The 26,909-nt window shown below is 42.9% G+C and overlaps 1 protein-coding gene across 3 annotated transcripts in view; it reads right to left on the reverse strand.

Moving 5' to 3' along the window:
* ARID5B (AT-rich interaction domain 5B) overlaps positions 1 to 26,909 on the reverse strand; it is a 124,645-nt gene that overhangs the window by 35,015 nt on the left and 62,721 nt on the right. For 2 of the 3 annotated variants that reach the window (XM_087766923.1, XM_087766922.1), the window contains one exon: positions 4,389 to 4,501. In XM_087766923.1, coding sequence (XP_087623049.1) covers positions 4,389 to 4,501 — 113 coding nt within the window. Of the gene's footprint in view, positions 1 to 4,388; positions 4,502 to 5,967; positions 6,196 to 26,909 lie in introns of those variants that run through there. The other variant, XM_087766924.1, reaches the window with a different exon arrangement.

Raw genomic sequence — 26,909 nt, forward strand, 5'->3', positions numbered from 1 at the left:
TTGGACCTGGGAGCAATTTCTTAGTTTTGTCACCCACTTGCTATGTAAAGTCAATCAATCAATCAATCAATCTTTTTAACGGATTTTCTTTTTCAAACTGGACAATTCAGAACTATGTTTGCAAAGACAGCCTGGGCACGAATGCTAAATGAAATCAAAGCTCACTGCTACGCAAGCAAGCTAATGGCAAGGGATGTCACTCCCAAGGAGACAAAAGGAAACAAAGAAAATAACATTAAAAATGCCATCGGGAGTGAGAAAACCCCGTGTAACACACAACCTCCAGTGTCCAGCCAAGTGAGGCCAAAGCACCCATGGAACTCAAAGGTGCCAAAACACAACGGACAGACTCCAAGCAGTGTCAGGTTCAACGAAGCTTTGACAAAGGCTGCAATGCTTCATCCACTCAGCGTTTGAGGCACAAGCCTCACTTCTGGAACCTCCCCACCGTCTGACAGGAGATATAGATGAGTGCCATGACCAATAATTAATGAGAACCAAAAAGGCCTAATGCCATTCTGGGTAACACTGGTGTAAATCCACCGAAGGCAGTGAGAGCTATGCCAGATTTGCACCAGGCACCACAAAACGACCTCTCTCAAAACACAATTTTGAATCTTCCTAGAGGGCAAAGATCTGGAGGAAGGTCCTGAACACAGAATTTTGCTTGGCTCTGCTCTCTTTTCTGGTCTGCTCAGAAAGCCCAAACGACTCTGTTATTAAGGGAGAGTTCAATTTCCGCAGGAGGAGTTAAAGCTCTTTCATTGTAGCCTCAGTGTGAGTAACACCTCCAAAATGAAACTGAAGGCTAAGGCCCAGATAGGCAACCCAGCGCCGCAGCATGGATAAGCTGGGGGTGTACTGAGATGGGCTCTGGGAGCATCTGACCACCTCCTGCTCTGTGTTCCATCAGAGGCATGCGGTCCATTACAAAATGGCCAGGGAACACTCATGGGTACACCCGTCTGTTTGTCTTCTCCTGCCAGAGGTCATACACAACACAGACCGCTACAGACCTGCATTTAGAGTTTCAATCAGATAATGGCTGAGGCGCTCAGAATAAATCTCCAGGTCTGAGAGCATGCCAGGCCACCTGTGGCCACAGGAAAAGCATATCCTGGCAACTTTTAAACTAATTTCCCAGATCTTGCTGTACAAATGAAGTGAGAGATTTACTTTAGCATTTGCACTAGGAGATGTAATGAGTAGATTCATTTGGGGACAATTTCCGTGTTTAACAAGTTAATCCTTTCAGCTCTTCGAAATGGTCAGATGAGCCAGTTTTTAAAAGTCTTACAGTGCATTTCTGCACACTTTGAATGGGAACACTCTTCGGGAGCACGAAGCAGGTACGATGAGCATCACGCTGGAGCCTGCAAGTCCCAAAAGCTTGTCCAGCACTGATGACACGTGAAGTATGAAAGCCTCCAGAGTCCTAGGAGTGTTTCGAGAGAAGAGCTTGATACACATCTTTCCAGGAGGGCTGATCGTGCCTCAGTAGATGGCCTCGTATTCTTGCGATTTTTACATGTCTAGGCTGGGAGGGAACTCCCTTGGGATCTTCCCCAGGAGGTACTAACATGGATGCAGTGACCAGCAAGGAGACCAAAACCAAGAAGTGGTACACGAAAGACCCACTTCCCCTGGCAGCACCCGCAGGTCCAGGATCACATTGTCTGTCCTGCCATTGCTCTACTTTTAACAAGCCACCTACACTGGAATTTACTCAGAGCTGCTCCTACCCAACCAAACGCTCTTCTGTGTCAGTTAACAGTAAAACCCTACAAAAGGATCTGCTGATGGTTCAAGGTAAACGTGCCTAATGAGAGCTAAGTTATAAGAAGATACAAAGCTTTCTAGTCATTGGCAGCTGAGAACATGAAATTCAGCAAGTCATTACAACCACGTGGCTTGTGTTAGTCTTGACAGGCTCAAAAGCACAGTCTTCAGAATGCCACTTCTGCCACTTCCTGACCCAAACCGTACAGCCACTGCATCTCCGTCAGTCATCGCCCCGCCACCCGATAAATGAGGCTGCTGTCAGACACTGGGTGCCATGATCTGAGGATGAAAGCAGCACAACTTCTGGTCAAAAGGGATTTTAGCTGGAACAGGAATACGGCCAGGACCGCTGCCAAAATGTTTCAGCATCTGACACAAGTGGATTTGTCCCGTTTACACTAGCAGTGTTCAGCTCTGCTCTCCATGGACCCATTGTCAGCGTTAGTCGGAGATGGAACACGGACAGAGGAGGAAAACTGATGGTGAAGCCCAACGTGGAGCCTAAGATGATGACTTAGCCTCCCAACTGTTCCCAACAATGAGAAGACAGTAGGTGGATCTCCATTCCCCCTTCCTCCCCAAATATACTTCCCCTCCTTCCCCAGAAACGCATAGGCAGGATCTGTATAAAGTGCAATACATCTGTGGTAGAGGGCTTCTGATTCACTGTCCCTCTTATTAAAGTATATCCACAGCCCTGAGACACAGATTGATGTGAAGAGCCACAGTGAAGTCAGTGTGACTACATGCAAGGACATTATATCATGAGCATGTCTATTATTTATAATGAAATTAAGCTGGCCAAGATAATTAATGCTATTAATATCTGCACAATGATGAGCACAGTATGACTAGACAAATAGGCGGAATTACTTCTTATCTGAAATATCCTCCCATTTGACTAGTAGGGTGAACCCAGATATAAACACAGAGGATAAACAATTTGGTATGAAGTGTTACTGTTGTTTTTAATTATCTAATACCTATATATCAGGTGCTGAAGAGGCAGAACTACTCGTGCTACAGTCCGGGGTGCTTTGACAACATGGTCCGTGTTGCAGTTTGCTGGTAATATTTTAACATGAAAAACAGCTTGGGGAAATTGAGGCAAATGGAGATATTTTCACACCGCGGATTTTGCACATTCTTCCACAGAGCAAAAACATTCAGGCAAACTCTATAGTATCTGGCAGGACCCCGCAACTCGACACACCAGGCTCCATCGCTTTTACCATGCCTGTCTAATACGATAGTACAGACTCCAGCTGAGCACAATAGGGCACAAAAAGAAGAGAAACAGTGACTTAAGGGCAGAGCTTCATCATGAACTTCAGCCTCTTTTACCGTCATCAACAGAAGGCACAATTTTAACTGAACTCCTAGGGAGGAGGAGGAGGAGGTGGAATTTAATTTGCCTTCCTATGAGAAACTGAGAGCAGAACACTTCCACTTGACCTCTTTAACCTCCTAATCTCCCAGGACATTCACTGCATACAACAATACCAACGTAAATGGATCTATAGATTCACTGTATTTCCTAAAGAGATGGTCACAACAATGGAAGCATTTTTCAGATACATATCCATCTAATTTATTGAAACAATGGATTCGGGAGGAGTTGGCCTAAAAACTCAGTCTATGCAAACCTGTTTAGCTGTTTAGCTCAGAAGTATCACAGTGACGAAGTTCTGCCTCAGATAAAAATCTACAAGTATTGCTCTAAGTAATTTTCCATCTTTGCATCTTACAGTTTCAAATTAAATCATCTTGAAAGGAGCCATTTGTGCTGCTTTTTTTTTAAAGAGAAAACCAAATTCCTATTTAAAACCACACAGACAACATAGAAAATAGGATGTAAATTCCTCTACAGAAACTCCATTTTAAAATATTTTAAGGAGAAGACACAAACCCATAAATATCTAAAAGATTAAGTCTATAAACACAAATCAACGATCCAATTTTTACTTGCAGTATGGGCTAAGCACTGCAGCACGTAGAGAAGACTCTGTAAAAGCATGCACTATTCAATAAACCCTGGAACACGCAGCTCAGCACTAAGTATTAAAGACACAGCCCAGATTTTTTTTTTTAAGCTTTCGTACTGAATTTCTGCCTTTATCTTTTTTTTTTTCTAATTTAAAAAAAAGTCGAGATCTTAACATCAGGGTAATGTCATTTGTGTGTGCTTCTTAGAAACCATTACTGAAGCGGCTCTTGTTTCATCGTCTGTTTATCTTCAAACTTATATTTAGAAGTACATTGTAACAGGGTGAGCTGCTCCCTGGTTTATTTTTAATTCGAAGATACTGTCACAAACTATGTTTGTGTGTCACAGAATGTGAAAACTAACACTAGATGCCAAGAAAGCTTAAGCACTACCAGTTACCAACAAGCTGATAGCATTAGGTTGTTAGGTGATTATAGTTGCTGGTAACTTTGAACACAAATATGAATTAAAGTGAAGAATAAAACTATTGAAAAAAATTACATTTATCTCCCCAAGAAAATAAGTTACATTCTAAATTTGAAACAGCATGCTTGGAAACAAAGGCAGGGCTGTACCTAAAAAGAGAGTGTACTGAAAAGAGCATTATTAAGTGATTTACCTTGGCAACAGCTTTGCTTTCAGAATTATTGTTGGAATCCTTAATGCCATTTAATGAATCTCTTCTCTGTGGGCAAGGCTTCTTTTTGCGCGGTCTGCCTTTAAGATTTGGCGCTGAAAATTAATGGAGAACAATTTGAGCACATTGTCTTATACTGGATTCTTAACAGCTGAAAGCATAATAAATAATTCCACTACAATCAGTCACAGAAACGTACACATCTGTCTACAGTAAATGCTTATTATGAGATTCCCATCCTCCATGGGTTACATCTTGACACACTATACGTTTCTATAGAATATCCCCCAAGGCTAATCTATTCTACTTTCACATAACTAATTAATATAAAGTCAAACACTGGTCCCCAAATGACTCGAAGAGAAAGCACAAATATTTCTCCATGGTACAAAAAAGAAAAAAATAGAATATTAATTGGTAACTGCATTAATCAGCCCGCTGCATTTATTATTTCTAATCTTCAAGTAAAAGTACTAACTACTATTTCCAACTTTGGGAAACATCTGGTTTTGGAAATGTTCTGAAATATTGAAATTCCTTACAGCTTCAAGAAATGTTTATATATCCTGTCATTCTTGTCAAAGTTCTTCTAAAAAAGTTAAAAAAAAAATTAAAAAATTACCCCCGAGTCCTGAAATGGATCAAAAAAACCCTTAACAACTAGTTCTGGAAGTTGACAAGTACTGAAATAAGCGATTGTTTCATAAGGGTTACATACCACACATATAAATTAGCATGAATCACTTTCAGTTTTGTCCAATTCTTAAGATAAAACAGCTCTGAAATAACACAGTGACTAAATCCTAACCATGCTGAGCCATATGTAGAATGGGATATGGATCATCATAAAAAATATCAGACTCATCTTTCAATAGTGGTATTACAATATAAATTATGATCACATACAGAAATAATAGATGAAGCAGATGTTTGCTCATTATTACATGTCCTGCCTGCTTTCAAATTTAAAAATCAGCCTCCGACTACTATGGCAACATTTAAAATGATAAACAATCATTAACTAATGACTGTACCGAAGAAGATAATTTCCTTTAAACCTTTAATTTCTAGGTAACCATTGTTTTCATTACTTAAAGGGATGATTAGAACAATGTCAGAAATCTAAACACCACAAACCTCTTGAGTGCCTTCTAATTGTTTCTAATCTTACATTTGTCACACAGTAAGCCAGTGGTTTCAGGACATTTTACATTTTAATTAGTTTGCAAACACAATAAAGGGTGCTAATTTGATTTTATAGTTTGAGTAACAGTGTCATATTTGGTCTGTTCAGAGAAAAAGTAAAGCCGTGGGTTTAAAACCGAAAGTCCAAAAGACACATCCTTTTTCTTCCCCCAGCACTGGCACACAGGGGGTGTGTGTGTGTGTAAGTCCCTATTTGTGTCTACATAAAAATATGTTTATTTCCCTATAGAAATATCTCCATCTATCTCCAGTGAAGCACATTCTGCTTATTGAAAAGTACTGCAGAAAGCAATTCTGAAATTGTCATCTGAGGCTAACATGCAAAAATCAAACAAAGAGAGAAAGAAATTATTACCCATTCCAGTCGACAAACATCTGCCTGATTTATATCTGTACTCATGAATGCTACAGCATGTGACTGCACACTACGTCGCTGGAAGTCTCGACTTGGTGTGGATGTCAGTCTTACACAAAATGAACACTAAGAGTATTTGCTCCGTGCTTACAAATCCCCTCCCCCAGCCGCTCCATTACTCATATAAACAGAGATGAGCGACTCGGCGGGAGCGTGGGATGAGCTCCGAGGACTCCAGTGCCGGCTGCCAGACTGACTGCCAGCCCCGGCCACGCCACCCTGCCTTATTTATAAACCCCGCTCCTCCCTCCGCCTTTGATGTCTTCCTGATGCCCACTTTTTTTTTTGCACATGACCTGGATGGGATAGACAGATCCTTGACCATGGTTAGCCCCAGCAGTCGCACCTTCTTTAAAAAGGTACCGAAGAAAATAGAAATGTTCTCTCAATTTACTGCACCCTGGCACACGCGTTAAAACGTTCACCTTCGAATGAATGGATCCCCAATTCGGTCCAACCACCGGCTGGAGAGAGATGTGGTTCAGCTAGGATCAAATACACTTGCATGTGAACTGCTTTTTCTTTCTTTCTTTCTTTCTTTCTCTTTTTTAATAAATAAAGAAACTAGTTCAAGGCTCAATGTTTTCCAAACATACTTGTTATCCTGAGTTTTGGCACTGTACTTTGTATCACACTATAAAGCGCTCCTAATGTTTTGCTAAAAGCTTTAAAAGCAAGAAGGCATTTGCTCCTAAACTCCAGGTATATTGAGCTTGCATATAAACACTGTTTGAATTGGAGCCTTCTGCGGCAGAATTGGCACGAGCCCACTCCGAAACGGGGTATTTGCATTCTCCCCGTGGCTCAGGAGCTGCAGCCGGGAAGGCCTGTCTGCAGCGCACACGAGGACCGTCCCACGCGTGGCACCGTACGACTTTAAATCACTTTAAGCCATTCCAGATCAGATGCACAATTAACAAGAAAGCAGCAATAGGAATTAGTACCAGAAGAGAAGGCCCTTGCCTCCAGTATCTACTCCATAAGAGAAAACATTTGAAATAGTTTTAGTCACACTTGAAACAAAGCCATTAACATTTGCTCCCTAGATGATTATAAATAAATGCATTATTGGAAGATTATATTTCAGCTACATCTATTTTGTTCTCTTGAATATGAGTAGGACTGAAGGAATAATTTACAAGTCACATACTTGTTTTAATTTTTTTCATTTTTTGTTTCATTTATGACATATTCATGAGCACACTGAAGATTTCTTGAATTTGTTATTCAGAATTATTTTAAACCAATTTTACAAACACGTTGTGACTTAATTCCAGTCAGTTTTCCTGATGACATTGGATGTTCAGTATGTACTGGACAGCTAAGTGAACATCCCATTTTTTTTCTGCTATCTGATGGAGAAGGACTTCTGGCATGCCTACCTGAGGATATCTTAAACAATTAAATTCCTTCACGTTTGTGCATATGGCTTTCAAATTCATTTTCTGAAAGCATTTGTGCCAGTGAGACCTGATAACTTGTACATTCCCAGAAGGTGAGCACATAAGCAAAGCAAATTAAAGTAAAAAATGGAATAAATAAGTACCGAAAAAAGTTTGCATTTACTTGCCACCTCTTTAGTTCAAGTGCCTGAAACAGGAGTAGGAGATATGAGATACTATCAATTTAAATACTTTCTTTCCTGTGCACTTGACAACATGTTTGCTTTTGCCAATTTGTCTTTTTTTCCCCATCCGTCCTTTCTTTTTGCTTCCTGATGTATCTGAAAGAGGGGAAAACTCAGCTACTGAAATGTCTACTGGGACCCTTGGTGGTCTGCTGGGAACTTTTTTTGCCTCTACTTCGGTGTGATTCAAAGGATCAATATTAGCACAGCACAGGTGCCCTGCACGCTCGAGGTTTGGGATGCAAACCTGAATGTCCCCATGCCTGCAATCAGCAGGTGACAACGTCGCAGGAGAGGAGAGCTGCTGCTGGTCAAGGCAGGCAGGCATGGAAGGGCTGTCAGCAGAGACGTACACCCGGTGCAATACAAACGGCCCAAACCTCTGAGTTCAGATCTCCAGAAGCGAAAGGGCGTTCATCCACTTGAAGCCTACACACGCCTGTGCCTTGCTGACTCAAGGAGCCTCTTCTCGAGATTACAGTAATGGTCACCCCGAGTTTGCAAGTCATCACAAAGGGCAAGTTCATTTAGACAATGGTAATGCACAAGAAATTATCTTCCCTGCAAAATCTGTAGGTGCAATAGCAATCTAGAGCCCAGCAGGGAAAGTCCCTTCACCAGCTGAGTCCTGGCAAACATTTCAGGTATGACCAGGTAAAACACGGCCAGCTGCAAAACGCACACAGTACGAGCTAACGCTCCTTGTGTTAGGGGACCTGGGGAGCATGAGGGCACGCTTCCCACCTTGGGCTGGTTATCTTCCCCATACACATCACCATTGTGTCTGCTACCTTCACCCATCAACAGGAGTTCAAAGGGACCGTTTCAGCACTCCTTGGATGCCAGTTTTATATCGGCATGCTGGTTCCCTGAGCAGCAGATCCAGCTGGTGTCACTTAAACAAACCTTGTCTCTCAGAGCCCACCAACCCGGCTGGCCCCGCAATGCAACCACCACTGCTTGCAACGCTGTCTACTGCTGCAGAGGATGCTGAGGCTGTAACGTGGGGTTTCACATGGAATCAAGCAAGAATCCAAGATGAACAAAGATCTAATGCAAGTGCAAGTATTTGTAACCATAAAGAACAAAAGGTGTGATTATTAACTAGTATGCATGTGGTGTGGACTTTGTTTTCCAGCTGAATACTTCTTGGTGGTAGAAGTCTTGTGCTCCCGATCAAGTGAAAGGGTGTGAAATGGATATGTCATGAATATCAACAGTTACACAAGCCATGATGATAACCTATCTTAACAACTCTTCCCATTCTGGAATACATCTTATTGCCATCTCGGTTGTGAATTGTCAGAGAAAAGAAAATTATTTATAGGAATCTGCCCAGACACAGGAATGTTTTCTTTCCCTCCATGTTTGAAAGCGTCCCTGGGTGTTGTCTGGAAACAGGTAGTCACTGCGAATCACACAGAGATTGCTGCTTGCTGTTGGACATGAGGGATCAGTATTTCTCGGAAGACCACGAAAAGTTAACTTGTGACTGAGTGGGACACAAGGAGACTGGGCAGGAGAAAAGAGAGAAGAACTTGTGCCTGTGCCAGTGGAGTGAGGGAGGGAGACATGGAGCCAGAGAGAGGAGAGGCGGGAGGCGCGACCCCAGCCTGCTCCTCCTGCGCTGCCTGTCAGGAGAGGTCTCGTTTCGCATCACACATTTCCCACGCCTGCCTGGGCCACGGCCGGCCGCCCCACGCTGTGCCAGCCTCTGGCACGCTAAGGCAGAAGGGTGCAGGAGGAGGCAGCCACAATCCTCTTGCCGAGCTGTTCCTTACCTTGCTTTCTGGGGTGAGAGGGAGGGGAGGGGTAACGCCCTCGGCTTCTTCAGTTTGGGTAGGAGAAACAACTTTTACTGTCCAGAGCCATGCTGAGCTCCTTCCCAACACCCCTTTGGCTGTCTAGAAACTCCTTGTCTACCTGCAGGCGAGCAAAAGGAGGAGCACACAGCCATTTGTGGGGAGTGAAAGGGAAGGTGAGGTGCAGAAGCTGCCACTGCCACCTTCTCTGTGCAAATCCTCACTCACATGCACACCTGCCTTCAAAAAAACCAAAAGCATTTAGTCCCTGATGTAATTTAACTGCCCTCAGTAATCTGAAATTAAGATTTAATCACTCTTTTTCCTAGATGGAAACTTGTACCTTGCCTCCTCCTCCCCAAACTGTGGCTAAGCTCTGCAGTGCCAAAACACCAACAATGCCCTACATGTCTTTATCACAAATCGACATACCTGAGAGGTTAAATGCAAACCCTGTGGTATGCATGCCACAGGGAGTTAGATTATCTGTAGATTGGCCAGTCTTTGCTGACCAAAATGTACCCCAAGAAGATGCTGACCTAGTGATCCCGAAGCCCAAAGCCTGTTCTCATGAGCTGCCTACAGACTACCATAATTGAACAAGGCCAACGCAGAGGCACCTGCAGCAGAGAATTAAAGACCAGGTGTCAGAGACAAGCTCAGTAGCAGGCTCTGACCCACAAAGCAAGAACGCCACACAGAAAAGAGAGGAGCTCATGAAGCCACAAAACAGCATCACTGCTGAAAAATTACATCCTCCCCTCCAGCACTCTCATCAGCCTGTACAAGCATCAGTATATCACAGGTAACTGGGAGAGGGCCAGAAGGTGAGGAAGGAGACAGCTACACTGCCCACCCACTCAGAAAATTCACAGGGTTGTGGCCACTGCTCTCCTGCCACTACCACCCTCCGCTGCTCAACTTTCAAGGACGCTGTCTGCTCAGCAGGACATGGGAGCATTTCCAAGCCCCCCTGCCTAATACAACTCCCAGCTCTGGGTTAAACCCGAGGATGGCAAGTTCTACGCAGGGGAAAGAGAAGTACCCAAGCTGCTGCTGAAGGAGCTGCCGAGGTCAGCCATGATTAAACACTACATATGGTGGAAAAACATAGACTGCCACAAGAAGACAGCACCTCCACCAGCCCCCTTCTTTACCTGCATCCCCAGGAAGGGGAAGTGATCACTGGACTTACCATCTCCTTGTTACCCAGTCAGCCTCGCTTGAGCCATGCCCGTGCCGAGAATGCAATGTCCTATGTACACACTGCCACCCCTAGATGCACCAATAAGTCAAGAGGCAATGGCTGTGGTTTTGGGGTACCTGACGTTAGCAGGTTAGTTACAGTAAAATTATCTCTTTTTTAGGAGTCTGATTATCCTTGGAAGTCAAATGAGTTCAGCCCTCCCCATAACACTGTTCTCTAGATGAGAGAATTTGGCTGATGTAAAAGATGTGTTGTTATAGGGAGGGCGTTAAAAAAAATAGTGGCCTTCACACAGCTGAGGTCAAGCTATGTTGGCACTTTGTCAAAATCAGTGGTGTAGCCAAGAGTTTTTAATGAGCCTGGAATGCATTACCTCATTTGTCATACCTGGATCACTTACTCATGCTGAGTCCAAAATAACCTTGGACCTTGTTGGCTGCTCAACAAACCATGTAAGTAAACAGTACTGTACTCATGCCTAAAACATGTACTTTTTTCTTGCTTGCTCCACGTTACTTTAGAGAACATCTAAGCAATTGTAATGCCCATGATCAAAGTTCTTGCATTTTCCAGGCCTCTCTGATCTGCATAACTACTTCCTGATATGACTTCTGATTCTGGCTTGCTGGCACTCCCATTTCTCAGGAACACTTCAAAAGTGGGAGAAAAAAGAAAAAAGGAAAAGAAAAGGGAAGGACAGCCGTTGCCATATTTTGCTAAGAAATGTACTGGGATAGCTGCTCAGCATTGCTAATACACTTACAACTTACACTGCCTACCAGATTCTGGCTGCCCGTTGTTTTTGTGACCGTGTTTCTGTCCTGTGGGAAGATGAAGGAAAAGGAAGCAACAACAGCATTTTTGCCAACTGCAAGAGTATGACAACACAAAAAACCCAACTGAGCTTGTAAAGATGTCCAGGACCATGAGCAAAGAAGGGCCAGTGGAAGACCTGGGTCTACATTTAGGGCGGGCTTACACAGTCAGGTGAGCCCCAAACATGAGAGGTGGGAGTGCACCAGAGGGACGTAATCACAAAGCCAGGATGAAGGTGGAGCACTGGAAGGTGCAAGAAGTTAACAAACAGGGATGTACCGTGGTGCTGGGTTCAGAAGAGAAGTGTGCTCGCACACAGTCTCTCCTCTCTGTAGCACACCTCGCAGAATGTCTCCTCACAGAACCCTTTTGCACTGTGCCAGTCCTTCATACGTCTTCCAGTTTTCACACACACGCACAAAAGCTGCAATACCAGAGTGCTTGGCCCTAAGCTGCAAAACCGTCAGTAGATACAGAACAGACTAGGAGACCTTCCCTCTTAGGCAGGTGGAAACAGCAGGATGCGTCAGATCACAGAGCTATTCATGATTCAGGTGCCAAACAGAAGCTGGAGGTGGCATACGGAGGTGCCTGGCCATCAAAGTCAAGGTGAGAAGAATGGTCCCAGATCTCTAGAAAGTCCATGAACCGACCATGCCTGCTGGCAGGTGGCAAATACCTGGTTGCTGAGGACACCCCTAAAGCAGCCTGGCAAAAGTTAGCTCTTGGCTGAAAAACATGCTTACATGTTGCACCTTTTAAAATGTAATGAATAGAAAGTTAACAGTTTTAATGGTTTTAACACTTACCCCTCTAGGGGGCTTCTGGCATTCTGCAATATCTGAAAGTTAAGAAAAGCATATTGCTATATTTAAGCACGGTCTCAGAAACTGTTCAAAGGTTAGTTAATATCACATAATGTTCTGGAGTCCCAGCTGCTTCCTTGATTTCCTCGTCACCTCCATCTCTTTGTTTTCTCTCCTTCACCTCATTCCTTTTTCTGCATCCTGAGTTCAGGATCTTACATTCCATTTATTTTCCTTTCACCCCTCAAAGTTTATTTAAAAGCTTCTGCCTCCCGGAAACAGGGTCCAAGAAGGAGGGCCCGGGGCATTTATTGCCCAGGCACACTGAGCGGAGCTGGTGAAGAGAAGCAAGTTGCAACCAACCCAGTATTGCATCAAAGAGTCAGAAATTAAAGTGGCTGGAAAATAAAGCAAAAGATCAGACTACGCTCAAAACCCCAGACCTTTGTTTAGGAAACAACAGTATCAACTGAATTTGGAGAACCTCTCTACAAGATCCTAAGTACACCTATGGAAGTCAGTGATGAGCACTGACCAACAACTAAAGCTCCCACTGAGCTCTGGAGGTCACACAGCTTCTCCACAAACACACACCTCTCGCCTACTCCAGCAGCACATAAAACAATTTGAATATTAGAACTATTTTTACTAGACTTTTTTTCTAAATGCAAACACTTGTTTACTCCTTTCTTTATAACTGAACATGCCGGACCTGACCTGGAAACTCCCGAGTACAGCAGCGAACAACCTTGCAAGGAACACTAAGGATCCACGCTGCTTTCTAACCCACATGGAGAAAGAGCGGACTTGTGTAGCCATTTCTGAAAGTTTTGTTTTGGAAATGAGATATCCCATGCTCCATGTGGGGAAAATCAATTTGCTACCTCTCTAAAGAAAACATTCCTCATTTGGAAATAAGTGAAACAGACACTTCCTTGTGCGGATTAATGTGGAGACATATGACTTGCTGCAGACTGTTGTTTTGACCCCCCTCCTGACCAGACAAATCTCTGAAAAAAGCAAAAAGGTGGTATTTTTCATGGATTACAGTTCAGACTAGCATTGCTTTTAATAGAAAAGTTAGAGGCATTGCAAATAGCAGGTTGGCCAATTATGCCAAAAACTGAATGTTTTTCGTTTCCATGGAACATGGGGACAAGATTCAGGATGAGGCTTGGAGTCTTGTTTTCTTCATTTCAGCATGGTTGGAAGTTAAAAGTTTCGCTTGATCCGGGCTTCTTTATGTCCTGCTGACTAATTTGGGTTTAAGAAAACATGGAAAAGGTTTTTTTTTTCGGACAAAATCTATACATGTGTAAGAAATTATGAAGTGCGGTGAATTGAAAAGGGAAGCTGAAGACTTCAGAGAAAAATTTATGCCTAACAAATATGTGACATTCAAGTAGACCTTAGAGCAAATTAAAATAACAATAATAATAAAATCCAGTGTAGGCCTATTACTGGCTACAGATGACAGGATTGTTATTAATGATTCAAAAAGAGGCAGAGGTGTTTGGTAAATATTTGTTCCATATTTGCAAAGAAACCAGATGATATGCTTGCAAAAGAATATAATTAAAGCCAGTCAATTGACTTGGTTTTACAGAAACCAGATCTTAAAAAAACAAAAAAGAAAAACAAACAAAGCACCTTATTTTATACTTTGAAACTACAAGCTTGGTTAGAGAAACTAGCTGCACACATGGAACTTACCTGCATTTCAGTAAGACAGCTGATTTAATACTAGATAACACCTTGATTAAAAACTAGCACTACATAATTTTATTCAAGCGTATATTAAATGGATTAAGAACTGGCTAAATGATAGAGCTAAAAGCAGGCATCCGTGGGGAATTTCTAACAAATGAAAATACTTCTGGTGGGATTCCACAGGGGTTGCTCTTAGTCTTGCTAATATTCAACATTTTTGTCAGTGAAATAAATATAAGGTCCCTGACAGCAACATTCACAGTGACACAAGGACTGGCACAATGCTAACTCTGAGTCATACAAACGAGTAATCAGAAGGAAAAATGGACCACGCAAGCTCTTCACTACAGCTCCAGCATGAAACCTGTGAGCAAGGATTACAGGTCCCACTGACCAAGCCAAGGGTGGCATGTCACAGGCCACCCCCCACTGGAAATTCAACATACCCCTGGTAGAAAGATGCTGTGGCCAAAGAGAGGTCTGCCTTCAAGGGGGAGGTCTGAATAACTCAAGCTGTGCTGGGTTTGAGCAAAAATGACTGAGAAGTGACTCCACCAGGTAATACGAGTGCCTCAAAGGTGAGAAAAAGCTGGTACTCAGAAGCGAGGAGGCATAACGAGGCATGCCTCGGCACTACAGCCCACATGTATGATCTAATGTCAGTATATGGAGGCACGCATACGACCAGCTTTCAGAAGACCTTTCAGGAACAGCCTGAGCCAGACACAAGCCAGTGTGCACTGTGCAGGGAGAAATGCATGCAGTTTGAGGGTCTTTGTCAAGATATCAGACTGGAGCTGGGTGTCCCACCTCAGCCACGGTGAGGGCCGGGTCCAGGCTACTGCTGGGAGAGCCTCGCCGCTGCGGGTGGCTGCAGCAGCCTGGCTGGCTGCACAGAGGAGGCGTCCAGCTGTCTGGCTGTGGTCCTTGTTCAAACAGCTGTTTCCCTTCTCCTTCAGAAAAAAGGTGGTGTACTGGATGAAAGCATTTGCCGGTAATTTTGGCCGATGAGCCACTACTTGGGGTTCATACCAGATTAGATGACTCAGTGGTTCTTCTGGTGAGAAACTGCATGAGTACAGGATCAAATACAGTAAAGTACTGTGCTATGCAGGACAAGGAACATGAAGAGCTATAGCCTTGATTCAGCAAAGTACATGCCTAACTTGTAAAGACCTGGAGCATACGAAGACCTCTGATGACCTCACTGGAGCTATTCACGTTTTGAGGCTGAGCCTGTCTAAAGCATCGAACACGACCAAGCCAGCATGACTCTCTGTCACTACTGGGAAAGAAGCATTCAAGCCCTGAACAAAGAAATCGTCGTATCTCATCATGAAACACCACGCACTTGGGCAGCATCATAGGATCAGACATAGGTTCATCAAGTTTCCCTTTCGCTCAGAAATCTGCAGTCAGTCTCCAGCCTCCAAGCCCTCCACACCCAAAGGTCACCTCCTGGGAAGCAGCACCCAGTGGGGACAGGGGCTTCACTTTCTGTAGGAGGATCACAGCAGCAGTCAAGAAGTGCACGTCCTTAGAATAGTCTGAGTCAAAAAAAAAGAAAAAAGAAAAAAAAAGCAAAGGAGGAAAGAGTAAGCAGGCACAAACGGATTATGTAATAGCCAAGACAAAAGCAGTGCAAACACGGCAGCGAGAAGTGAAAATGCACAGCAAACCCATGCAAGTCAGCCTATCTCATCAAAACTCAGCAGAATACCCAAAGTAGACTTCCTATTAGAGGGCTTCAGAAAATAAAAGGCAAATAAGAACGCACAGCAAATCTTAAGGTGGCTTTCCTAGCAATATTTCCTTTTCTTTCCAGTAAAAGCCAGCGTTTATGGAATTGCTGTCTAGCAGAGTCAGCAGTACCCAATGGAGATGTGACCTACATACCTCGGAAATACAATAGCCAGTCATATCCATGTAGATAGGTAGATGAGACAGGCTAATTGACTGGTAAAGGATGGACACTGTGTATGAATCTCAACAGGCAGAAATTCATACAAGAAGCATAAAATAGACAGTTTCCTGAGACTTTGCTTTTGGGAATGACAACAGCAGGTAGGAACCTATGATCATCCAGTCGTGCACAACGTGAAAATGACAAATATATTATTTAAATCTCTTGCATTTCTGATTTGTACCTGATTATATAAGAAAGGAAAAACTTATTTATTTTTTTTTAGTGTAAGAATATTATAATTTTCTTTCCTTTTTTTTTTCTTTGCACTTGATCACTGCACTGCAAAGCAATCAAAATCTGCTAGGCATAATCAACCTGCATGAAGATATTAGTAAAGTGACATGCAGAAACTAGAGAGCAAGCTCCTATCTTGATGCCTACATTCAGCTTCCACCACCACAAGGACTACACAACGCGTTAGGTGGAGGCAGGAGCAGCAGCCGTAGCCTAAGCCGTGCTCCCAATTCCCATCTCCGGGTCGTCACCAACTTCACCGGCAGCAGCTGGCAAGGGCCTTGCCAGGGACCCCGTCACAGCGCACACAGCCGTAAAGAGGTTCGGGAATAACAGTGCTTCCGCAGAGAGCATGGGACAAAGCCCTCGCACCCCTGGGGACCTGCATACACCTGACACAGTGCTTTAACACCGGGGTGCAGAGGTGACGCTGCTCTGCACTGCTGAGCAGAGGAGGAATCTGCACTTTTGCACCGGTAAAACGCAGCAGTGGTAACTCCGGTAACTTTGTCAGCCCGTGTACGAGTAGAAAGGGAATCTGTATAACCACCAAAACACCCGAAAAATGGTGGTTTTGAAGTCCCAATGGTAAGATCGTGTGCCTAGGTTTAAACGAGCGCAAACCCCGTAAACTCGGTGTAACCGTCCCAAACATCAACACAAACAGCATTGAGCCCATCTCTGCATTACAGCCCCGGTAAATCTCTAGCACGCCGAAAAATCCAAATAAAACCGAGCTGTATTCATTAATTTATCTGAGCGGCGCAGGGTTTAAACTAAATATGAAGTCGATTGTGCAATATTTTTTCGTAGTCAATACCAGTTCTTAGGAAATTATCTGAGTGAATTAAGTGGAGGGACTATTAAACAATTTACACACTTCCTTGTGTTTCAGATGTCTAATTATAGCTGTGTTTGTCTCTCCCCGCAGAACTGTTGTATACCACATGGTATGCATATTTCAGCATCCAGCATTATTAACTCATGACCGACTGTCAGTTGATCATTATCTAACACATGGGGTCTGCAAAAAAAGCCTTATTTGGGCAAAAGCAGGCTTCTGACCCGCTCCCGCTGTATTTTCGCCCCGAAGAACTTCAGTTGGATTATTATTTGCTGTCAATGGAAACTCAGAGGTTACATATGTGAAATCTGCAGACAGGAAAATAAATCCTTACCGAGTCTTAAACACTTAGTTGATATTAAAACCATCTCCAGCTCGGTTAAAGAAAACTCTCAGTTGCCCTCTAGTGTCACCCAGCTGCCATGCCAGGCAGCCCGTTCGCCGCAGCCAAGGTCACAAAATTTAACCTGATTTCGTGCGATGAGATTTACTATATGTGTAGTATTTCGTATAAGAGGGCGAGGGGGGATGCTTTTCCCTCCTGGAAATTTCAGGGCTTGGGCCCCTGGCAGCTGAGAGCTTGCATAATGTTTACCGCTGTAATTGCGGCGCATGACACACGGGTTTTATGAGTGAGAATCTCTGAAATCACTCTGCGCGCTGCACTCCATAAAGTTCATTCATAACTAAAAATAGACTAATGTACAAACTGATTTAGCATTATACTGAAGCTAAGGAACATAGGGAGTCTGCAGAATTCCCTAATATGGAAGAGAAGCTGAGTTTTCAAAAGCAGCAGTTTATTTGTTTCTGAAAATGGACAACATATGTAAAAGATTTAATATACAGAACCAGGTGTATATATAGCATAGATCTTCATATGTGCCCATTTTCATTCTATATAAAGACTTTGTACAGCCTGAAACTATAAATTTAATAATAGATTACTAAATTAAGTCTGCACAATCACTTCATAAAAAAAATCATTTCAATTTAAAATACAGCTGTAGGGGTTTGGACAATTTCCTGCATAATAGAGGCCCATCCCTGAAATGTAAATAACACCAGTATTAAAACAAGTCAATCAGGCACATCAGGAAAAAAAAAAAAAAAGGTACATGAAAACATAAATGCATTTTCCAGCCTATCCTAAGTAAGGATGCCAAACCTTTATTTTATTCGAATGCTGCTTTGATAAATCACTACTGCTTCAGACGGCTTTTTTTTTTTTTCCAAATGTCCTGTTTTTCCTAAGAGAAATCCAGGGCTGATTAAGTCTTAACATTTTGAATACACCAAACCATCAGGGTTTTGCAATAAGAATTATTCACTTCTTTCCTGTGTACCGTCAGCATTCTTAAAATACTGTTACTATAAAATTAAACAGCGTGCTCTTCAGAAACGCATGACGTTGCCTGCTCTGGTTTTTTCAACTGCAATTGTGCAATTTTAAAATGCTCGTCTTTCTCAATGCCTTTTCCCCAAAATATACCTTTGATAGTTAAAAGATTACAAAAACAAGTTAGACTTTTTTTTTTTTTTTGGAAACTTACAGGCCACCTGTAATATTATTGACAGATTACAAAGTAAAAATGACAAACATTACTTTATTTGGTATATATCCGAAGGTAATTACAAGGCTTTCTCTTCTTAATTTGACAAGACTGAAATATCACAAGAAGTACATATGGCAATTCAGAAAATATAATCAGGGAAAAGGCGAAATGCACATTTGAAAAGACAAATGATTTGATTTGCATAAGCAGATATTTGTAAGGCACCGCCTTTCTCCACCGCCTGAATAGCTCTTTCCAGTTACTCTCGCTCTCACAGCGTAGCTCACAAGCACAGTAATTGCCCTTTCTACCCCAAAGTGTTGCCCCTGTTGGCGACAGAAGGCTTTTGCTGGCAGCACCCAGCGGTGCTGCGGGGCACTGTGAAGAGGAGACACGGCACAGCCAGGCAAGGAAGCAGCACGGGAGGTGCCAGGACCCCCTGTCCAGGGCCCCTTCCCAGTGGCTCCAGCCACACGTGCCATGCCGCCCCAGCATCCCCACTTTTCAGGGGCAGGCTGACTCTCAGCTTCAACCTAAGCCAGGGCCCCGAAATACTGAAATTGCTACTGAAATAATAATAAAGGGGGTATTACAGTCCTGTTTGACAGGGCTTGGTCAGGGCTATGCTATTTGCTCTATGCTCCTAGTGACCGAACCCTGGCTCTCAAGTCATGGGAAGCTTGCGGGGTTTCCAAGCCCGGCTCCTAAGCCAGGGGGATGTAACAAGCCCAGCAGTGGGGAGCAGGGGCTGGGGAGTAACTTTAATACTGACCTGTGAAAGGTCATTGCAATAGGGATGCAACTGGGCCGCTGAGCCCAGCATCATCCGGCTGTGTAGGGGCCCACCTGCTCCCAGATCCACATCTCAGGGGAAGGGTGGGACCCCTGGCAAAGCCACGGTACCCCTTGCCTGCAGACTGGTCTCTCGGGCTGTGCCTTTCTTCAGTTCTGCACAATACCTGATGTTGTGCTCTGCGGGATTAGGCTGCTGGAAGACTGTGGGAGGTTCAGAAAGCTCAAAAACTTCTTTTCTCTGCCTCATGAAACACACAGCAAGAATTTTATTGACTAATCCCGGTCAGTCCCCTCCTCCTGATAGCATCTGCAAGGGCTTTCAGATTGCACGGGAATCCTCATTTCCAATAAAGGGATTGCTCCACTCCCAAATTCACCCGCTCTGCCTGCTGCCAGATCTAGTTTTTTCCTAGAAGCCTCCCCACCAGCCATGACCTGACACTGCTTTGTTTAGGAAACCTGACAAAGTGACACGAGTGGACAAACCTTCTGTACATCTCATTTTAAACAGAAAAGTAGCACCAAGACAAATTAGCACCTCTCCTGGATTTCCAAGTACACTGTTAAGTAGACTTGGACTTCAACTAAGGTGAATATGAAGATTCATTGTCCCAAGAGATAAACATTGACTGAGGAAAAGCAAAGGTCAAATTGGTCAATATTTACTCAAGAAACTCTAAATCTTGATGCTGTGTAATGTACACTCTGAACGTCTTCATCAGCTACCTCTGGAGATCTTTTCATTATGACTAAGGATTTCAAAAGTATAATCTTCTCCCCTCTAAAATTCATATTTTAAAAAAAAAGCTCACACACACCTACAGCAAATAGGAAGCTTTCCGTGCCTATGCCCTCAGCAAAAGCAGATGTGTTGATTTGCAAATGCTTTCTGCCCAGCCTGCATGCCAAACCTCAGTAGCCCTGACCTCTGAAGACGTGAACAATAAAGACTTTCTGACTCATCACATGACAGTATTTCAGACTACCATGAACAGGATTTCTTCTTTGGTACGGATTAATACACTCCCTTCTCCCTCCGTCTCAAGTATCTGTAAATTAAGGCTGAAATTTTATCTCAGGCTTCTATTTCACATAAGGAATTACTTTGAGACAATGTCAATCAAGAGCTTTGGGGGAGTTATAGTCCTATTATTTACTGTGGCAAGCATATTAGTCTTATTATTTATCTAAGGTTTCAAGCTTACTGCCTGATTTCTGAAGGTCTTCTACTATGCTATTTTTGTCTGAAGCCACAGCGCTACGGACTCTTCTTTCCACAGAACAGCACTGTTGAAAACAAAAATTCCAGGAAATTTATAAAGGCTGATTTTTCTGAGGATGCATGAGGAATGAAGACACATGAATCCTCTGGAGTTTCAATGAGGTTATTCCCCAAATTCCCCTTGACACCTTCACACTCAATGACCGGGAAGGTACCAACCCTCCTACTCTTCTGTTCATTCAAATGGTCTAGCATGGTGGGTGAACTCCTATTTCTAACCTTTTTCTTCACTAAACAGTCAAACATAGCACAGATTTGTTGCAATCACCATGGAGATCAGTTGGTTTCAAATTAGGTACAAACTGTTTGTTTCCTTTGCTATTTTTATTGTGTTTTGAGCCTATTATGCTCCTCCCACCCTGCCCTTTCTTTATCTTTACTGGTAAATGAGAAAATCGTACTTTAGTGAGAAGTCAAATCCCAGCCACAGCCGCTCCTGAACTCAGTGGGGGATGGCGGTGGTCCCCCCTTCTCAGTTGCCTTCCCTTGCTGGCTGGCAACCAAAAAGTCTGCACGAGGTCAGACTCCACAGATGAGATGACACAAAACATGCAAATGAAGTTCCTGTTAGCTGTAAGAAGGTGAGCCTTGCTCTACGCAATTTCGTAGTTAGGCCTACTAGGGATGGAAGAATTGATTTATTCTCCACAAGAGAGAATAGGAGGTGGGCTTCAGTCTCATGTCTGCAATGGCATGAACGAACCACCAAGGGCTGCCATGAGAGAAATGGCATTATCCTGGTGTAACAAAAAGGGACCAGGATGGGGATGGGACCATATAGTGAAGGGGGGCGAAAGGCGAGCACCTGGCACGAGGAACTGAGGAACAGGAGGACTGAAGCAACGGGGCGTGGGGGACGCCAGACTTCTGGGCTGTTTGGATTATACACAGAAAGCAAATAAATCCAGCACCATGAAGCCAGGTGTAAGTGTCATTCTTCCACCGAGTGACACCTGGGCTACTCCAGCCAGAGGCTACCGAGTACCCTCTCGCCGTGGAAAGGCTGTCCTGCACCACCAAAAGCATGGAGAAGTTGCTATTTTACTCCCAAAGATGCGAAGTCTCTAACAGAAGTTCCTTTGGAGGCACAGAAAAAGACACAAGGACCGATAGTGCTGAATGTAGGTTTCCCACAGCCCAAGTCAATGGGCTCCCTGTGCCAAAAATGCAGCAGGCTGGGATCTGACAGTCCCAAAGATGCATATGCCAAACACAAGTCTTTCCCACAGTTCTGTGACAGGTACATCACTTCCTTTAAGACAGCATCAAGTCTCCAGTAACACATCCCTCTGCTTCTGGAATCATATGCAATCCATAATGTGGAACTTAAGTTTAAATTCAAAGACCAATTAAAAAAAAAAAAAAAATCAATGAAATGCTTTTATGAAACAGGAGATTGATCTGCAGCTTAAAACTTCCAGTAATGTAATATTTTAGAACTTTAATAAATAATGCTTTTATCTTGATTGCAAAATAATACCCTGCCATGAAAACACAGAGCAGAGGTAGGAAACTGTTCAACAAGAATTAAAATGTCACACTTTGCACAGAACGGAGCATTACAATTATTGGTGAAACACATTTTTCAAACTTGTTAACACAAAATTAACAATTACATACATCACTTAATTCTATAAGTGCATATCTCTCGAAATACCCATTAGCTAACCAGGCCTAGTTCGGTTTTAATATACATGCAGGCTTTGCAGCACAGAGGGGATGTAACTATGCGAGCGCTGGCACAGTAAACCCTGAAATGGCAAGTGCTATTAAATTGAGATGCAATCACGTTGAAAGGGAAACATTAACAAACAGCAGACAATTGAGAAGAAAATACAGGGCGCTTGTGTTCTAATACATGTGCTTCAAAACCTTATATAACTATTCATTGTCTAGTTCATCTGGCCAGGGGCCCAGTTTGCTCTATGCTATGCTATACTAATTTTATAATAATAAACTGTTACACAAGCTTTATGCAGTCATGCATATGAAGAGGTTGTGGAAGACATTACATTTGATTATCTTTCTAGCAAAGACACCATCTTGAAATTAAACATAGCCTTGTAGAAGTATATGAGTTTAAAAAAAAAAATAAAACAAATGCTAGTATATCACTAAAAACAAAACAAAAAAATCCTTTCAAAAAGGCTCTTTTCCCCCCTCTGAATATCACCTTCACATTATGCATAACAGATAAATACCACTAATCCCATAATACAATGCAAGAATCCGCATGTTCCTGGACTATATTCGTTTGAAGACAATAAGCGATTTTTGGAAATGAATGCGCTTTTTTTTTTTTTTTTAAATACACCTTCGTTTCGTAAAAACAAGGCAAAATGGTTTACAAAGCCAAAAGGAATGCGTGAAATAGCTGGGGTTTAAAAACTCTTCATGTCATTTGTTGCTTTAGCATGAACCAACATGAACCACTGAGATGCTCCAGCTAAGATTTATCCGTACCACAAAACATTTTGTAAGATAGCAGTTGGAAAACATGAGGATGAGAGAGACAGGGCACAAAAGCATATACAGTGCGAACCAGATGCAATCCAGAAAAGTCATTTCATATTCCACATTTGTCTGTGGAATTGTCTGAGAATTTTCTGCTGAACATTATTTCCAGGTTTATCTCAGCGGTTCAAAACCGGCTATATTTAGTCACTGACCAGTGCCAGAAAGCACTACCAGACTATAGGATCATGGCATATTTTAAGTTTGATATCTCATCAACCATCAAGGCCAGAAATAAATGCCTTTTATAATCAGAAAGAGTGAAAGCCTCAGACCTCCAAGATACAGAAGGGATTTTTTTCAGCTCTAAGTCACCAGATACCAACCTCAAAAATCACATTATTATGATTACCATTGTGCGTCTGCTACTTCCCGATCACCTCCTACATATTTTGATTTCAACATTTTAACATCTAATATAAAAAACCCCACTAAAGCTAGTGAACCAATGTTTTATGTGGGGCCCCTGAGGCACTTCCACATACAAACACCACCACCACATACTAAAAGCAAAGAGTCAGCAGTCAAGTGGCACCGAAGTCAATGGGTGTAGGAGCAAACCCCAAGAACCTTTAATGCCAGATTCTGATCTAAATCACATCACTGTCAATCCCAAGTAATTGACTCCTGTGGATTTACATGAGTGGAAAGGAGATCATAATCTTGCTCTTAACCTTTACCTTTGAAGTACAGATGGTCATAAATCCGATTTTTCTATCCAACAGGAAAACATCAGAATTTCACCATTTTCTTCAACTAGGGGCAGGCAGTCAAAAGAGTTCTGAGCAACACTAACGGGCAACTATCAGGTTCTTTAATTTTAACACATCTAATGAAAAGAAACCAACTGAAAATACTTCTACAGATCAAAACTCTTTTGTCTCAAATGATTTTAACATTAAACTGCATCCCACTGAACCATGAGTCCCAGGGCCCTGTGCTCCTGCGCTCCACCATGTCGAGCACTGAGTGCTGAGTGCTCTGAGCCGCTACAATGGTACAACCACTGGGGAGACCGTGGAGCAGCACCAGACCTTGTCTGAGAAAGGGATGGGCACAGGACATGGCCACACTAGCATCGCTGTGGCAGAGTTGTCCCCAAGAGTATGTCAGCCCAGCACGATGAAGTACAGTCCTTCCAACCCTAGGCCAAACGTTTCATTTCAACCTTTCTGATGAAAAAAAGAAAAAAAAAAAAAAGACAAAAAACCAAAATCCAGACAGACATGTAGTGGCTGTGGGCCGTTACTGCGGAAAAGATTTCCATTTCATTCAAATGGCATCTTCCAATGACAAAAAAAGCATCAAGGACTTGACTCAGAAGAGTGAGAAAACCTCCTGTGAGGTAAAAGTTATGCCAGAATTAAAATGCAAAATGAGAAGAAGCGGGAACCAGGTGGCAACGCAAGAGAAGGGCTGGAGCCAAGCCCCCACGCAAGGGGTTTATCTGGCGCTTAGACCCATGCCTGAAAATCTCCACCGAAGGAAGTGGGAACTTTACCTATTCTCTAGCTGCAGGTGGAAGACAACACAAGGTGGCAAAACTTTCCTCAGCCATTAAGGAGTGTTTGTTGACTTTCTATAATTTATTTTAACCATTGTTACATTGTTTTGGTCTAGGCTCCCAAAACTAAGAAAGCCCAACCAACTGCAACCTCCTGCAACTGCTTCTGATTGAGTGACTTGTCTCATCTCTGCATCTGACTGACGCGCAAGTTGGAGCTCATATTTGCTACTTTGGGATTGTCCGATTTTCATGGATATTCATGCTTAGATCCAGTCAGCACAGCCCTGACGCCTTCTCCAGCTCACCTGAAATGGGAGCTGATGTTTCTGCTCATTCATCTCTGCTTCCTTTGCTCTCCCGAATATTTCTGATGGTTGCTAGGCAACTATTGTTGAATACATGCATGAGGCATTAATTGTCTGAGCACTTTAAAAGAGGAAAATTCTTTAAAACTGAGGACATTGCCATACCAAAAATAGGATATTTCCTTTATGAAGGGCAACACTCGTGGCTGGGAATGTTGATGGCTGCAGCATGTCAGAGGCTAGATGAGTCACCGAGATTACTCACATGCAGCGCAGCACAAAAGAAGTGTCTTAGGAGACCTGACTTTATATAATAAAGTTTTATTTTAAATGAAGTGCTTCAGATCTAGTTTTATCTTGACTGCTGTCATTGGGATATCACAGTCATTTTCATGAAATTAATGGCATTGGCTCCAGCCGCTGTTACAGGCAGTGTTAGAACTTACTGAGTGTATCAATTCACTACCTTCTAAACTCAAAATGGCACCAGCAAGTACTCCTCTTTGCTACGCTTCAAAGAGATACTGTAGTCTCACTGCTGATCCTCAGTGCTCTGTGCTCCTTACCCGTAAATGTGGATTTCATTTTATAGGGTCTTTTTTTCCAAAATACATTCCAATGTCATGATCAAGCTCTAAAGACAGTAAACACAGACTTCCATAAATTGACTTAAACTTCTAAACTAAACAACTGCAAGGATTTGCAGCTAGGTAATTTTTGGTTGTGTGTGTTTTTTTTTTTTGTTGTTGTTTTATAACAAACCCATCTCTACCGTAACTAAACATTCACAATGTACATGTATTCATCTTAATTACAGGCTGCCTTTCAAAACAACCAACACAAAAAAACCCCTGAAGGACCATCACTTTTTTGGCAAATCAGTCAAATGATTATGGTTCGTTGCAAAATCGGATGCTATAAAAGAATGAGGGCAACTATACTGCTAAGTTTGAACATGATATTCTGAGCTAAGAGCTGCTAAAGACCCTGGGAATAATCTTTTCCCTGTTTTTCAAACTTGTGCTCTACCTCTGTGAAAGTATGTAATGGGACATCAGCTCATCTCAGCAAAGTTCAGCTGAGGTTTGTAAGATGAAGTGACTTATTTAATCAACTAAGTGAGAAGTAGAATCATCAACACCTACTTAAGTAAACATGCCACCCCACAGCAAAGAGCTGTTTTCACTGGGAGTTTAACAACTTCTACTACAGTTGCAAATCCAGAGTGAAACAGAGGAGCGTGATGACAGAGCTGGAAGGTTGCACAGTACCTCTCTGTTGAAGAAGCAGCGTCTGCGAATGTCACCCATGTTAGCAGGATGATCACCATTAGCCTTTTCACGTATTCTCTTACCCTTTCTGTGGGATGAAACTGCTGATTTCAAACAAATTCCTCCTCCTCTATTACTCACTTGTTGCTAACACCTGCTTTTTAATTAACATGCTCTTTAAAGCTATTACGCAAAAAGGTAAGGTGACTGGAGACGTCTGTGAAGGACTCATCAGGGAAGATTCATGAAGTCGGTACAGTAAGTCTGTAGATGATCTCGCAGTGTGCTGCTGCACATTCAAATGAGGTGCCACTGAGTTACATTTTCCATACTTCAACTGAGGAGACAGGCCTTTGTATAAGTTACTGAAGTGGCCTAACATGGACCAGATCCAATTCTCCCTGAGCTGATCTCCCCAGCAGAGAAGAGGCAAGGAACTGATGAGTGACCAGAGCAGAGGAGCACGCTGCCCGGTCAGTGCTCCGAGACAGGCAACTGCTCATGGTGGATGGAGACTGGTAAGGAGAACAAAGAGAACACAGGGTATCAACAGCCACCACGCTGGACCAGTGAAGACACTGGCGTTTAGCTCCTAATGCACCAGCTCCCTGTGTAGCCCTGCTCCTCAGCCTTCGGTCCA

This window comes from Nipponia nippon, unplaced genomic scaffold (genome assembly GCF_047370975.1).
Source record: "Nipponia nippon isolate SJK-2023a ecotype South Korea unplaced genomic scaffold, ASM4737097v1 scaffold_3, whole genome shotgun sequence".
Classification (NCBI taxonomy): domain Eukaryota; kingdom Metazoa; phylum Chordata; class Aves; order Pelecaniformes; family Threskiornithidae; genus Nipponia; species Nipponia nippon.